Genomic DNA, 16,153 nt, shown 5'->3' with positions numbered 1-16,153 from the left:
ATTTTCGGTAGATGAGATATGTCCTGTTTGTCGTAAAGCGTGTTTAGACTCATATGGGGAGCACGCGGTGCACTGTAAAGAGCTCCCGGGGTTCAAGTACCGACACGATCTGGTTAGGGATGTGCTCTTTGATATATTCAGGCGAGCTGGAATTTCTGTTAAGAAAGAAGCACCTGTGAATTTCCTGACTGACCCGTCGGAGGGAAGATCATCTCTTCGACCGGCTGACATTTTGGCGTTTGGATGGATAGGAGGGAAACACGTGTGTGTGGATTTAACAGGGGTTTCTCCTTTGGTGGGCTTAGGGAGTAGTGGTTTCGCGGTCGGTCAAGCCGCATTAAAAGCTGCTTCAGGTAAGGTGGCAAAACATGAAAAGGCGTGTTCTGACAACCAACATGTATTTATTCCTTTTGCTTTTGACACTTTTGGTTTCCTCGCGCCTGAAGCTGTGGAGCTACTTACCCGTGTTCAGCGGGTCATGCATAGTAATGTTATGACTCCAAGATCAGCAAATATAGTTTTTAAAAGATTGGGTTTTGCGATCAAAAAGGGGTAGCGGCGCAGCTGTTGCCCGCTTGCCTTCTGTTTCGATGTAATCCAATAAACAATCATATATTATAGAAGCAATAATATAAACTTAAATTGAAGGAGATTTATGGAGATTTATTAGGTTAGTGGGAGTGCCCATTACAGGGAAGAGCGAGGTACTGAAAGCACCGGTACCGTTAATTGTAAAAAGTGGGTAACGTGTCACGCCCTCAAATTTCAATTAACAGGGTTTACCGTGAGGTGCATGATATACCGGAATCTAGCTGCTTGTCATACTGAACAACCATTTAGTAAAGTAAAAATATCATTTAATAAAATTCACTAATATGAGTAAATACAGATTCAGTGTAAGTTACGTTTGCGGTAGCGTAAAACAATTACACGTTTTAAATAACTAGTTCAAAGTGAAATGCCCCGACACTACAATTGATGATACCCAAAACACACTTAGTTTGTTCGAGTAAGCCATGCATCCATCATGGATCCTAATTCCTAATATGCGCCTTAGTTACCTGATAAAGACATGTTAAAAAGTGTCAACACAATGGTTAGGGTCGGTCCTGAGAATTCACGTTCCCCAACCGAGCGAGAAAAAATATGTCCCTTAAGCCTTAACGTACTAAATAATGTAAACATTCTTTTTAAATGGCGATTAAAGTTATGGCATTAAACATAAAAATTGGCAAAATAATGGTATTAGAATGAGTTTATGACATAGTGAATAAGCTAATAGCTAACCAAGGACTTGTGAAGATCTCCTTACTTTCTTGAGAGCAATTTGGTGAATCAACTTTTCGTAGTTTATGTTTTCTAATATTCCGTTCTCAATAACTATCATCATCAATCTGCTAAGTCTTTTCTTGGGGCATTGTGGATCATAAATAAGATTTCAATAATACAATTTAGAAAAACCCATTTCTACAGATGCTACCGTGACTGCTGGTGTTCGAAATCACGTTGTTGTTATCCCGCCTATTCATTTCATTTTTAATTTAACTTTTATTGATTAATTAAAACTAATTGACATTTATCAATTTTTAATGAGCTTATAAGTATTTGGGTAATTTAAAAAAAGTGGGTCTAAAAAGTGTTTGGGTGTTATAAAATAATGTGATTATAAGCATTCGGATATTCTATATATGTAACATCGCGAATTTTTAAAAAATTTTGTGCCCCCGAAAAAAGGTACCCAGGTCGGGCGCCCCCATCACCCACCCTTGGAGCCGCCCATGGCAATGGTTGGTGAGTTCATAGGTTTTGCAAGTAATAATTGTTCCAACAATACCGATAATGTAAACAAAATATATATCAGTGGATTCAACATCCATGTACATGCTACTCATAGCGTTCGTAACCAAAACTGACTGTTAAACATATAGTAGTTGCCTTTTTACCAGGTCAACCAATAACACCGGCATAAATGTTATAACAATTCACACCCAACAACTCCTTGTCTAGAGTGGGGTTTGTCAAACCAGTAGTACTACCTAAATTTCCTTGCTATAGCCGGTATACTAACGATCTGAGAATGTAAGAACTTTCCAGTTTGGTAATGTATGCACTATAGTACGCATGTGATATACAGCATTACAATATCCAAATGAACATGTTTGTAAGCATGTTTTCTCCCCCAAAAGAAAAAATATGTAAAAGAGAGGAGTCATGAAACTCACCTTAAAGTTGCGTGCCAAAAGTAAACAGTAAGTAAGAACTAGGCGTGTGGCTAATGGCTACCTGTTACAAGTTTAGCTATAAATTATAAGTGCGAATTCATGCAACTAAACAAAACCTAAGTGTTCAGCAACACATAGTCTTATGGTTGATGTAATGACTCGCAATGCAACAAGTTTGACCAAAAGACCGTTGGTGATTATATTAATGTCATTAGCTTAATGAAGTTCTAACATGCACCCTACATCACACAATGATCAATCAAGCAATCATTTATCATGAAACTCAAAGTCTAATCATGTAGTTCACGAGTCAGATTTAAACATGTACAGACGAATTTTATTAACTAAGCATACAATGGAAATAAACTCTACAATTTTTACAACAGTAACATACATGTGTTAGGTTTATCAAATAGTTTTTGTTATATTTTTCCCGTGAACACAATAATCATGATAAATCAATCATTACACCAGTACATCAGTTGCACAACCAAAAGTATTGACTCGGTTAGGTCACAATACTATCCAAATCAAGCAAGGACAACTGGGTTAGAATCATAACGCAAAATGTGAAGTTCCAAAAGTGGAACCAACCCATTTGGCTTTGTCAATATCACGTTATGATACCGGCAATCCAGACCGGAAAACAACTCTCCAATTCAGATTAGACATACAACTTTGTAAAATCAGAAAAAAGATGATCCATACGTCCAAAAATTACAAAATACGGTTTTCTGGAAACTATACTCAAAGTAGAACATCATGGAATCAAGATGGATCATAACTATTCACGTATCATCATGTTACATCCACGACAATAAACAAGACATAATATGTCAACAAACTGTTGTCATCAAAACTTAAACCCTAGCATGTGTATGACATCTCTGGGGTTCTAATTCATCAATTAACAATTACATATCATCGCATGCATCATATATCAATCATATTACATAACTTTGGGCATCTAGGGTTTCATAAGAACTAATCAAAACTGAAATTGTTTTATAAAACTTACCAACTGGTGTTAGAAATGATTGAATCACTCAAAGACACCACGAATTGCAAGAACCAAAATTGAATTGAAGTGTTTATGTGTGTGTGGAGTATGAAATCATTAAAGAGGGAAAGGAGGAAGGAGTCACGGGTTTGGGATAGGATTAGGGTTGGCTGAAACAAACATTTTTAACTTTAAACCGGATTGTAACAAATCATTATGACTAAAATACTAACCTAAGTTTATAAAAATAAAGCCTTGTTATTTCATATAATATTATACTTGTAAAAGTTGCAAACGTAATAAATACGCTCAATTGATCGCAATTAAATGAAACAAGCTACGAACTAAACATATAATCATTTAACATGTAATTTCACATATATAATATTATAAGCATATGCTTGAGATATTGTTTTCATATTTCACCAACGCTCGGGGTCAGACTCGTGTGGTTCGATAATTCCCCAAATTACCGCTACGTGAATGTTTGTGCAATAAGCGACACACTTAATTAATCCTAATTAATGACATGTATGAATGAATGTTTGAGATAACGGAGTTTGCGTTAACGACGTTAACCATAACTTGCCGAGTGTCACATAACGGTACCGAAAATGCTCGAAACAATACAGTATCGGCACCGAAGACAATAGGTGGGTAAAATACTGGTACCGTATCAAACTGTACCTATCTCAAAACCTCAAAATGTGGGTACTGAATTGACACTACACGTACCTGGTACATTGGTACAATATGCCCATCCCACCCCACTCCATCTCTCTCTCTCTCCCTCCCTCTCTCTCTCTCTCCACGCCAACGTCACATCATTCTGGCTCAATCTATCTTTCACCAATAATATTTTTGATTTGTGGAGAGGAAGAGGAGGGATATTGTCAATATTGTAGAGAGGGAGAAAGAAAGACTTCGGGGTGATCTAGATGGCTACCTCGTATAGGGAGCTTTTTCTTCGGGTTTGATTTGCTCGCAGTGGTGCTCCCGGCATGGCCTTGCCTTTCCCAAACCCATCCCGACACTCTTCGTGCACTCTTATGGTGTGTATGGACATTGATAAACAACCGAAATAAAAATTAAAAAAAAAATCGGCCTTTCTCTCCCTTTCTCCTGGCTCCACATGCTTACTAGAAATATGCATATTTTTTTTTGAAATAAGTGTTCAAACATGTTTATTCAAAACGTGTCATAGTGGTAAGTGTTTCCCCTCTCGTTAAAAAAGAATAAAACAAAGTCATCAGACACACACTTATAATCAACTCAGCTTTTCACAGCTCCTTTAGAAAATAATTAATTGGTTAACATTCACTTAAACAGTTAGAACCTTTATAAACCGATTGTGTGATCTCTATCACTTTAACTCTTTACTACTGCATTCATTATTATTAAGTTGCAAAAAGAGTTAAACAAATTCACACCCCCCCCCCCCCCAAAACCCACAAATCCTAGTTTAATTATGTTGACATGGTGAATGTTTGAAGATTTTGTAAAGATACACTATCTTGACCTAGTGTGTTGAAGATGATCACTACCTTTGATTCATGAGACATTGTATTTGTAATTACTACCATTTAGAGAAACGACTAGCAAAAAATAGTCTCTATTAAGGAGAGGACTATGATGGATTAGTTATGATTTACTTAAACCTCTATAAATATCGATTATTTCATAAGTTTTGAATTTAAGACATCTAGATACTAATAAGAATTTGGTTTACACCCATGTTTGTTAGGTATCAATAGCGAGCGTTTATCCTTCTGTCTTTAAAATTATAAAATAAAAATAAATAAAAGAATTTCTTAATCCACTTCAAGTTTACAATTATCAAAATAGTATTTTTAATGTGTAAATAATCATTAGATTATTCTAGTCACGATCAATGCCATGAAAAAATACGTGAGTCATACATATATTTTTATACTTTAAAATTAAAATAAAAAGATATAACAAACTTTGAAAATAAAATGAATACGTGGATTTCTTCATGCTAGATTTCAAACATTCGAAAGTGATTTATGATGTAAAATTAAAATAGACCTATGATATGATTAAAAACTATGATAAAAATTGCATTTTATCAACGCTCTTAGTTGAAACCCCACAAGAAAACAAGAATTAGTGCCTTAACCTGAATTGATTAGTGCCTAATTAAACAAATCCCAAAATGGCCGACCATGTTCCGGTAATGCTCTATGGATGGTCCACAATCTTCCACTATCTCACCATCCGACGGTCCACACTCCGCCACTAGAAATGAACACTTATCAGAAATAAACGGCCGATATCCCTCCACGTGGCTCTTATGATGGCGTTCTTATACCATTTGATCCGACGGTAATCACTCACTCTCTTCCCAATTCCCTCCAACAAACTTTCCACCCTTTATTATTATTATTATTATTATTATTATTATTATTATTATTATTATTCCGATCGCCTGAATCACCTTTTCCGATACTGAGACGATTATGTGTGTTTTAGCGTGAATTAGTTATTAAGCTTGTAAATTGTTTTTGTGCATAGAAACTTTGACCTAGAATAATAATAATAATAATAATCCGATGCGATCTACCAATGATAAGAGATTCAATCATCGCAGTTAGGGTTTGAACTTACTTTGAAATGGCGGATTCAGATAATGAATCAGGCGGAGGTCACAACGGCGACCACTCGCTGCGTGAGCAAGACAGGTTTGTGCCGATAGCAAACGTCAGCCGTATCATGAAAAAGGCTCTGCCAGCGAACGCTAAAATATCAAAAGACGCCAAGGAGACCGTACAGGAGTGCGTATCGGAGTTCATCAGTTTCATCACGGCGAAGCCTCCGATAAGTGCCAGCGCGAGAAGCGGAAGACGATCAACGGTGACGATTTGCTGTGGGCGATGACGACGTTAGGGTTTGAGGATTACGTTGAGCCGTTGAAGGTGTACTTGCAGAGGTTTAGAGAGATGGAAGGGGAGAAGACGGCGTTGGCCGGACGTCAAGGCGGAGATAGGGAAATCGGCGGTGGCAGTGTTGTAAATATTGGGAATAATGGAGGAGATGCGTATGGGACGACGGTGGTGGGCCAGCATGGTGTGTACGGGTCGGGTAGTTATTACCAAATGGCCCCAAATATGTCGGGTACTAAATTAATTCGGTTTATCCAGGCCCGGCCCATTAAATGGAAGGCCGAGATAATTAGATATAGCTCATAGGTGGAGTGTTGTTAAAAATCGTTATTTAGCTTTTATATAATTATTTATTAGTAAATTAAATAGTTTTGATAAACAGGTTTAGGGTTTGTTTATTTTAATTGGGGTGAGGTTATTGTGCAAATGCCTCTTATCGTACAAAGTGTACACGGTGAAATAATTGTAAATATGACATGAACTATGCACAAAATATGCATAATTACAAATGAAGTAAAAGTAGTTACGCATGAAGAAAAAAAATGGCACTTTATACGCGTGGCACGTCTATGTTTCCGGAAAAAAAGGGCCATTTTTTAGTAGAATAGCAATATGGTACTCAAATTAAGAATAATAAATGCTCGATTTTTCTAAGAAAAAGAGTCATATAAAAAATTATCAAATTTAAAACGTTTTAAAAGTGATGTACAATTGTGTGTGATCTTGGTTCCCAAGTTACAACATGTTACCTCATATTTGTTTTAACTTAAATCAATGAGTTAAAATCCTTCTTATACTATGCATGATAAAAAGTTTTTGTATTAAATTCTTTGATTAAATAAATATATTAAAGACACAAACCTACACATGTATGATAGAAGATTCAATTTTTTGTGTAATGGTGGTTGTAACAATTAGGTTAGTAGTTCAATATTTGAGTAATGGTGGTAATAACTATCAGGTTAGTGGTCATTCGAATGTTTTTGATAGTGTATAGTTGTAGGTGTGTTTTTTTATAGTGTGTAGTTGTAGGAGGTGAGAATCGATAGGAATGCCTTAAATATGTTCTTACCCCTAACTAGAACAGTCATGTTACTTCAAGGGACGAAGTTTAGTCCACCTATCAATGCCTATGAGTACTGTTGACAGAGTGTGTAGTGTTGAAAATTAAGGGCAAAAAGGCAAAAACACAAACACGAAATTTTATCTAAACCAAGATCTATTTGACGCGTACCTCTAACAATCTATTGCATTAAATAACTTCAACATAATATGACTCAAACTCTTAATATATAGTAATTCAAACAATTATATAAACTTACAAAACTTTCATAAACTAAATAGATAAACTATTTACTAAATCTTAATTGATTAGACTCTTTTTAAATGCCCCTTCACCTTTCATTTTCTTTCAAAACCGACTTGTTATTTTTTTATGGTCCATTTTAAGATTAACTTCTAATATGTAGATGTAGGAGGTGAGAATTGACAGGAATACCTTACAAACATGTTGCTTCTAACCAGAACCTGTTAATGGGGAGGAGTTGGTCCACCGGAATCATAGTTAAATCCTTGTTACTTGCTAAAACTTTGGGACTAATAAATAGTAAGAACTTTGTGATTAAAATCCTATTGTCCAGTACCATGGTTGCACCATTGGTCCATCAGGCCAACTGGTATACTCCACAATCCCTCACGCATGAGGTGAACGCATCCAACGTGGCGTCCTACGTAGAAGGGGGGTCACACACGTGACACCTCTGAAACACCCACCCCCAACTTTGTTGGTCACGCGTGACATGAGGATGGTGACTGTGGTCACTCTCGTCACGCAGTCTCACTCTCTAAATTGGCCATGGGCAAAGAAAAATATATATATATTTTTATATTATAAATGCATACATATACACTAAACATTTCAACCAAAACAAACCCATTTCAACCATTCTCAAACAAGCATACAAACATATTTCAACCAAAATAACAAAATTTCAAAATGAATTTATTCTTCTTCGTCCGACGATATGGGTTTTTTTCTTCATGCAATGAAATACGACACGGTTCATGATGTTTTGGACGAGTATCTTCAAATGTCCAAAAGAAAGATGTGCGATAGTGTTTATAAGTTTACTAAAAATATTTATGTAGCAAGAAATTTTTACGTAACCCTGCTTGGAGCGATATTTAAAATTATAGAAATTTTATTAATAAAAAAAATAGAAAATAGAGAATGAGAAAATGGCGTATACCCCTAGGTTGAAGGGTGATGTTGAATTATGAGGGAGGAAAGCTGACATGACAAGTGAGAAGAATAATGTTGAAGAGTGTATACCCCTTAGCCTTACACCACACCCCAGTTGATAGTCCTAAGAAGAACTGATGAAGTTAGCAGCTCTAATGCTACGAACAAGACACATGTCATCATAGTATCCCATCAAATTTAGCGATTAACTTCGAACTCAAGCTTGTTTGTTTTTACACAATAGTCCAGGGAGATCTACATAGCCGAAGGCGTATTGGTGGGTCAAGTCAACCGAGAAATCAACATCTAGAGTTTTGTAAAAGTTACCGAACATAAAATCTTAAATAAAATCAATGATGGGAAAAATAAAATTCTTAAAGTCGATGGCTTGTGCTGTGTTAAATCCACAAAGTACGCACAATTGCAAATCTTAATGACTACAGACCGTTTTGAAACCCGGACAGGACCGGCCGGTCTGACCGGGAATTGGTACTCACTCCGGTCCGGGTCACATCATATACTAGTTTTCTAATAACCCGGCCGGGTTTGACGCTTTGTGGTTCGACCGGAACCGGTAAACCGCCGGGTCAACCGGTAAAACCTTGTTTTTTATTAAATCAAAAAACATTGTGGACCAAGGGAATCGAACCCAGGACATCTCTGGAGAAGAAAGCCTAACACAAACACCAACTGCCAACCAACTAAGCCATCTTGTTGCTTTATCGGTTGAAATATAAATCCTATATTACAAGCATTATAAATGTAATGGTTGAATTTCCAATTTTAACTATGATTTTAGGGGAAAGTATCTTCTTGCCTGAAATATAATATAACAACAAATATGTGTTCAATAATCATTTGAAATGTTAACTGCTTAGCCGTAATTATTATATTTTTACATATATAAATTACATATAAATTATTATATACTAATATTAATTATGACGTTATCAGGATCAAACACCGGTCCGTCCTTCCGAATCGGTCCAATCTTTGACCCGATAAGAAGTCCGGATCAACATCCGGACCAGGTCTGAAAACATTGCTACAGACAACTTTATATCTAACTTTTATTCGATTTAAAAGTCCAAACACAACACGTTTAAGTGTTTTAACTTTTTTTACATTAGCTCTAGAATATTATCAACGTCTTTGCCATAACTCGTTTGTACTAGAAAATCCCAGGTAGATTAGGGTGGAGATTTTTCTAGGGTTTATCTTTCCACCGTCGTTCGTCCATATTTGCATCGGATCAATTCCAGAACCTGAATCAAATTCCCAAATCCATCACTTTATATTATTCCATCCAGTCATTCAAATCGCAGCAGCAGCACAACTTAATTTGTCCTCTGTGCAGTTCAAATTCCATGATCTCATGGATCCATCTGCACTAAACGCTCCAGAAGACGAGTGGGGTAACATCTTCTTCGTTTGTTTATGCTTTATTTTCTATTAATCTATCCTAAATTTTGTTCTTGATCTTGTAATACTTGTTTGCAATCCTTACTCTTCATAAAGATCCATGTTCAATTCTTTTGTTACATTTTATTTTTTATTATAAGACTCTGATTAGGTATATGAACACTAGCCAAGTGTGATTAGCAGCAGCATTCTATGAAAGTTGTGTTGCTATTATTGATCGAAAGTTTTATAGCTTAATTGTTGTCTGCCTTACTGTTTTTGGTCAGATAATGATGACTTTGTGATCCCGAGTCTGGGAATTGAAGATCCAAGTGAAAACACAGCAAATGATCCACCAATACAAGACTCAAAACAAATATCCCAAGTGAGTAAACAGTTTTTTGAATTTAAGTTTTTAAGCTATCTGTTTTTATTGTACATAGAGCTGGAAGTTTTGGCTCGTTTAATGTTTAGTCAGGGTTTTACTTTGCCTGTAAGGGCCAAATGGGTTAGTTGTAGGTTGTAACAAAGGGTAGAAAGAGAGACGGGTAAACGGGCCAAACATCACCCTATATGTAATTAAATGCATAAAACATTCTAGCAGGGTGTTTGGACTGCTAAAAATGGGCTTTTTTTTCCTCTCTATTTTTTTAGATTTTTTATAAATTTATATAGCAATAAGCTGTTTGCAGGGTGTTTGGCAATAGGGATTTGTTATCCAGACTGCTTATGCAATTATTAGTGAGTAAAATAGGTTGTTTTGAAAAAAAAACTTCTAGTGAAGTAACAAGCAAAGCCCAAACACCTGAGGTGTAAACGAGGCAAGCCGACCCCAAGCTCGGCTCGTTTTGATTTACGAGGGCTCGAGCTCAGCCTGTTTTGAACTCCTTTCCTAAAGCTTGGGCTTGGCTTGTGAGTTGTTTGTTTACGCCTGGGCTCAGCTTGTTTATTTTATTAATTAATTTATATAAAAAAATTTTATGTTTATATATTTGAGAAAAACCTTAAACGATCGTAACTTGACTCGAGCTCGGCTGTGAAATGTTGAGTTAATACATAGAAGTCCAAAAGAGGTAAAGCTTAAAAATACACAAGGCTTGTTTAAGGCTCAACGAGCCTAAACAAGCTTCCTGTACAAGGCTCGAGCGTGGGCTTGATAACTAAACGCGCTTTATTTGATTCTTGGCTCGAGCACGAAAGAACTTGGCTCATTTCGAGTTTTTATCGATCCAAACTCGAGTAGCACGGGAGCAGCTCAACTTGTGTGCACCCCTACAAACACCCCCTAAGTGACTTTATATCATAAGTTAGATTGTTATTTTAACATAATGAATCTAAAATTTCAAATCATACTTAACACATTTAACTAAATGTAAAATAAAATAATAATAATAATAATAATAAGAGAAAAAGTGTTTTGTGGGTCTGATTAACCCAACCTGTTTCTAAATCACGCACTTCGACCACGACCCACTTTGACCCATCATTTCCCACCTCTAGTTTACATTTATCAAGCTTTTTACATTTGTGTAGGCTAAAAAGGAGGAAAGTATATATCTTGGACCTCACGGAGCTCCACCATCCCAATCAAAACAAGATGTGAACTCATATGGGCGAAAACAAAGGTTCAAGCAGAAATTGAAGGACGCGGATCAGAAAATTAGCGGGTCGGGTCGAGAAAATAAGATTGAAAATATAAGAGATCTTGTTGGTGGTAGTAAGATGCATGTTAATCCTTCCAAGAGTTCTAGGGATTGGCTGGACCCTCATTGTCATGAGTCTGAGTTTGAAAAGAGACGGCCTCTATAGAAGCGTGACTGTAATGAGTTTTTGAACTGGTTACTGGACCAAAAGCTTCTTTAAAATGATGTTTTATATTACCCTTTTTCATACCAAAACGTAACTTTCGTCGATTTTCTTGTTTTGAGTTTAAAATTTTGCATGTTTGATGTAAAAGTATAAGAAAATGAAAGATTTCCTGAGCTTCTAAAACATATTGCATAAATGGCCAATGCCATCCCCTTTCCTTTATATTATAGTAATACTAGCAGCTACATGTATAACCTATGTTACAGCATATTGTTTTGGAAAATTCTACTAATTTAAGAGAATTAATATGCAGAGCAAGAAGTTGGTATCTGGTTGTGAAAACTGATTTGGTGTTTAGGTTCACACGTGTAACACGCTTTTCGGTTTATGTCGGATTTAACTCTACATCCTACTAATACAAACCCATGACCCATTTTAACACCCTTGATTTTGATGATGATATTCAACAAAGTACAAACAAATAGCTTTGGTACAAAAGTTGCAGCAACACGATTATTTCATCGTTCCATCCAACTGGTATACGAATTTCTAATAAAAAATAATAAATTAGTATATTAGCAACTATATTTAACTATTAAAACAGTTAACCACCAAATTATCTTTATAGTTGTTTCATGTATAACATCAGATGGATGTTTGCGTAAGCAGAGCGTTTGGGTCGTACCATGATGATTGTGAAAGCAGAACACCAGATGCAGTCAATGTACCTGTTTTGCCAAAGTCAAGCCTTTCAAACTCTTCCATAATCGGTGTCATGTCTTCTTGGCTGATCTTTCCCATTTCTTTTAGTTTATAAAGGATGAACTCCGCCGCCCTACCAGATCATCAAATTAATATAAACAAAAAAGCCTATAGTTCATAAAGGATGAAAACCGGACAAGACTGACAAGTAAAATTCTTTGCTTAAGGCATGATGACTAAGATGCTCCGGACATCAATGTTTTCATAACCTGGCCGGCTTGTTGGACCGGAAAAAGGACACATAACCGGTCCGATTTATGTAATTGAACCGCTTTTTATTTAAAATCGGCAAACTACCCATCGAACTGAGAACCGGACCAGGTGTTCAGACATCTATCAATTATTTTGTACTTTTTTCCTTTTAAAATATCATGTAGATCTAGTCCCTACTTAAAATTTTATGTTTTGTTTATTTAAGACTTCATACTTTATTAATCTCGTATATCAATACAAAAAAAAAAGAGAGAGATGCAAAATGCTATTTAAATTTCGTTGATATATTTATGTAAAATTTATAAATTATATATGGCATCATCACATTTTCAAATCCGGTCTGGTTATGAAAACATTGCCGGACAGGCAGACACAATATGTGTTACCTATTTATCTAAACAGATTGTAACCAGGTTGACCAACTTAACGGGTCTAATTGGGTAAAACATTTTGATAGGATGAACTTATAGTTTACAGTCTTATACTTTTTAACCCTAAGTTTAAACAAGATGACGTATTAACCGGTTAATTTATAACCGAAACAACCAAACATAAATAATCAAGTTAGACACCATAAGTAGTTTATTTTTATGCCAGGTTCATGTCACATCGGGCATTCGCTATTAATATATAAAAAACCGTCAAGATTTCTAATACTTACACCACAACACCATCATCATCAAGATCAGCAGCCTCAAGATCAGCAGGTGTAGTCTTTCTTTTAAGAGCCCATTTCACCAAAGACCTCTGTCTCCTTTGAGTATGCAACACAGCAAAAGTAAACAACAACTGCCCTAAATAAATAGTACCCGACAATATCCAAAACAACGAAAAAACCCTCCCACCTTTCGTCGAAAAGCACTTATCAATATAACCCAAACTCGTAATCGTCCCCACGACACAATAAAACGCGTGAACAAAATCCAAATCCTCAACCGCAACCAAAACCACAGTCCCAGCCGCCATAAGAACCACCAGCAAAACCACCAACAGTATACACTTGTTTCTAACTTTATTATTTTCCATCCTTTTTAGTGTTTCTGCAGTACCAACTGTTTGATTCATATGAAAGGCTTTCGCAAAAAGTAATTCTTGTTTTTCAATTAAAAGATCTGCAGCTTTACTTAAAACGAGCCCGATAAGAAGCATACCCAAGAAGACAAATAAGCAGGCGAGTAATATTGTAAGATTACTGCCCGGGAAAAGATCTCCATAACCAACAGAAGTCATTGTGACAACTGTGAAATAAACTGAATCTAGAACACTGTTTGTTTTTTTGCCATTGATTTGGTGTCTAAGAAGGTAAAAACAAAGTGTACCTGAACCTAAGTAGATGCATAATATGATGGCTACTTTTCTGTAACTTGGATGGAGGTAGTTAAAAACAGATTTGGGGCGCGGAACTGAGCGGGTTGATTTGGGTTGTGAAGGAAATGAGTCTGATATTGGGGCGCTTTTGATTCGTCTAAATCGTTTTCTTTTAAGGGAGGTTATTTGGTCTTTTGCTAGTGATGGTTGTGGTAGGCTAGTAGCTGTTGGTGACCGTTGGTTTCCAGTGTTTGGTGACATGGCGGGTTGGTGTGCACTGGTTGTCAAATTCGTTGTGATTTGAGTATCTGCAAGTACCAATTATTGTGTTTAGTCACTTCAAAGGGTGACATATGTAGAATCCTACATTTCAGGCATCAGTCGGTTTCAGTAAAGTTTTTGGTGTCTTGTAAGGTTATACGGACATAGTAACTTTTGCGCACTGCCTTAAACGATTTGTATAACAGCTCGTATAAAACTTGATTTTACACGTACAACAAAACAAATCGATATGAGGAATAAGAAGATTAGATTAAACTCACCTGACTGAACTTTATTCATTAGAATTCTGGAACTGCTAATTATGCATGGTTTCCAATTGCAGAAAGTTGTGATGTGTAAACGAAGTGGAGTAGAATTTAAATTTTATACTGCAAATTAAAAAATGTACATGCACCAAAATTCAAGTTGAAAAACACGCTTTGATTGTCAACCGTCGGATCACGTTTCGATGTCGGTGAATTGCCTTGATTACTACTTTCTGAGATCGATATCGTCGGCATGTTGAATTAAATAAAATATTAACTAACTATCAGTGGTCGATAGCAGTTGAATAACTTAACTGTGCACCAAGATCTAGGTCGTCAATAAATGCGTAGTGCTTGACATTGAAGCATGCATGGCCTCATGGGGATTAAATTAATACGCCATTCATCTTCATGTTTTGACTATTGAGAAATTGTTATTTCCCGGAAGAAAGGAAACTTTATTTGTTTATCATTGAAATTTTTTTCGGTATATTCGGGTCGGTCAGGCTACACAAAAAAGATAAAACAAAATAAGGTTATAAATACAAGACAAAATTAAGTCAATCGCAAGACGTATTGAGGCAACAAGGCCCCGAGTCGGTGCAAAAAAAAACACTGATTTACGTATGTCATAAAAATTACGAATAAACTTTATACCTATCTAATAAAAGAGTGGCTTATTCACCAAAACTCTTCCTTTGTCCACATGGAATTTTCTCAATATTTTCCTTTAATTTTATTTATTTTGATTACTATCACAAAACTAGGGATCCGCTTTTGACCAGATCTGAAGCATATAACCCAACTACTAAACTTCAAATCCTTTATCCTATTGGTCACAATAATCGATTTATGAACCCTAGCACTCCTATTAAACGCTTTCCGATTTGTGTTGTCATCCATTGTGCATTTACTTCAACACCACAGGTATGAATGATCTTCAATTGTTAAAAGCTATAACATAATAATTATTCTGGTTTAGAGCTTTGTCGTGTTCAATTTCAAAATTAACTTATTTTTGATATATAACAGAAATCCATTATGTGACATTCGTCAATTTCAGGTCTTGTTTGTATTCGTTTTTATATTTGTTTATTATGTAAACCGACCCGATTTGTAAACCGAAGCTTATGTTATAATCAAAATGATGGATTTATGTTACAATATTGTTTCACACTTGTTCGGTCTTGAAAACATTCTATTTTTATTTTTATTTTTTTTTGTTTATTTATTTATTATTTATTTATTTATTTGTTGTTTTGTGTTTTTGTCTTGATCCATTTTGAATGAAAACTCTTGTGTCTCACACCCATACTTGACCACCAACATTACCCTATTTATACACCACCTTTCCTCTTCATTTTCCCTTGCTACAACTCCAAAAAAAAAAAACCTCTCTCAAACATCAAAGATTCAAGGTTATCTTCTTAAGTGTTCTTGAAGGATTTTGGTCTTTCATCTTAATTAGTTTATGTAGCCTTATTAATACTTGTTTATGGTTGTGCAACATATATATAATATACACCCCTTGTTTACCTTTGGTAGTTACTTCTCCGATTCCGGTCGGTGAGGTTTCGGACCCCATAAGGCAAGGCTTCATGGAGGACTTCGTGTCCTTGATATATATACATCTACATAACTTGTTCATACATATTAATCTTGCTTATTTTAGTTTGTTGGTCATGTTTACAAGTTCCATGGTTATGAGTTTTTAAAAGTCTATGCTTCGGTTTAACCGTAAATAGCTCTAAACCGTAAACAAAACT

At 35.7% G+C, this 16,153-nt stretch overlaps 2 protein-coding genes and 1 pseudogene across 2 annotated transcripts; 2 read left to right on the top strand and 1 right to left on the bottom strand.

The window, feature by feature from the left end:
- The first annotated feature begins 5,856 nt into the window (after nt 1-5,856).
- LOC143594140 (nuclear transcription factor Y subunit B-3 pseudogene) lies at nt 5,857-6,414 on the top strand (annotated as a pseudogene).
- A 3,328-nt stretch (nt 6,415-9,742) lies between these two features.
- Nucleotides 9,743-11,685, top strand: LOC143594138 (uncharacterized). The gene is made up of 3 exons (XM_077073525.1): nt 9,743-9,782; nt 10,056-10,153; nt 11,302-11,685. Exons 1-3 carry the CDS (start codon nt 9,743-9,745, stop codon nt 11,575-11,577), a joined length of 414 nt encoding a protein of 137 aa, XP_076929640.1. The 3' UTR covers nt 11,578-11,685.
- Nucleotides 11,686-12,171: 486 nt separating this feature from the next.
- On the bottom strand, nt 12,172-14,121 carry LOC143594139 (two-pore potassium channel 1-like). Its single transcript, XM_077073526.1, has 2 exons — nt 13,214-14,121; nt 12,172-12,412 (listed from the first exon to the last, which is right to left on the bottom strand). Exons 1-2 carry the CDS (start codon nt 14,119-14,121, stop codon nt 12,223-12,225), a joined length of 1,098 nt encoding a protein of 365 aa, XP_076929641.1. The 3' UTR covers nt 12,172-12,222.
- Between the last annotated feature and the right edge of the window lie 2,032 nt (nt 14,122-16,153).

The sequence above is a fragment of the Bidens hawaiensis genome, unplaced genomic scaffold (assembly GCF_021521415.1).
Source record: "Bidens hawaiensis isolate Kalapana, Puna unplaced genomic scaffold, B.hawaiensis_p1.1 tig00043129_1, whole genome shotgun sequence".
NCBI classification, from domain to species: Eukaryota; Viridiplantae; Streptophyta; class Magnoliopsida; order Asterales; family Asteraceae; genus Bidens; species Bidens hawaiensis.
Note: the sequence above shows the minus strand (reverse complement) of the source record. Positions and strands in the feature narration are given on the sequence as shown.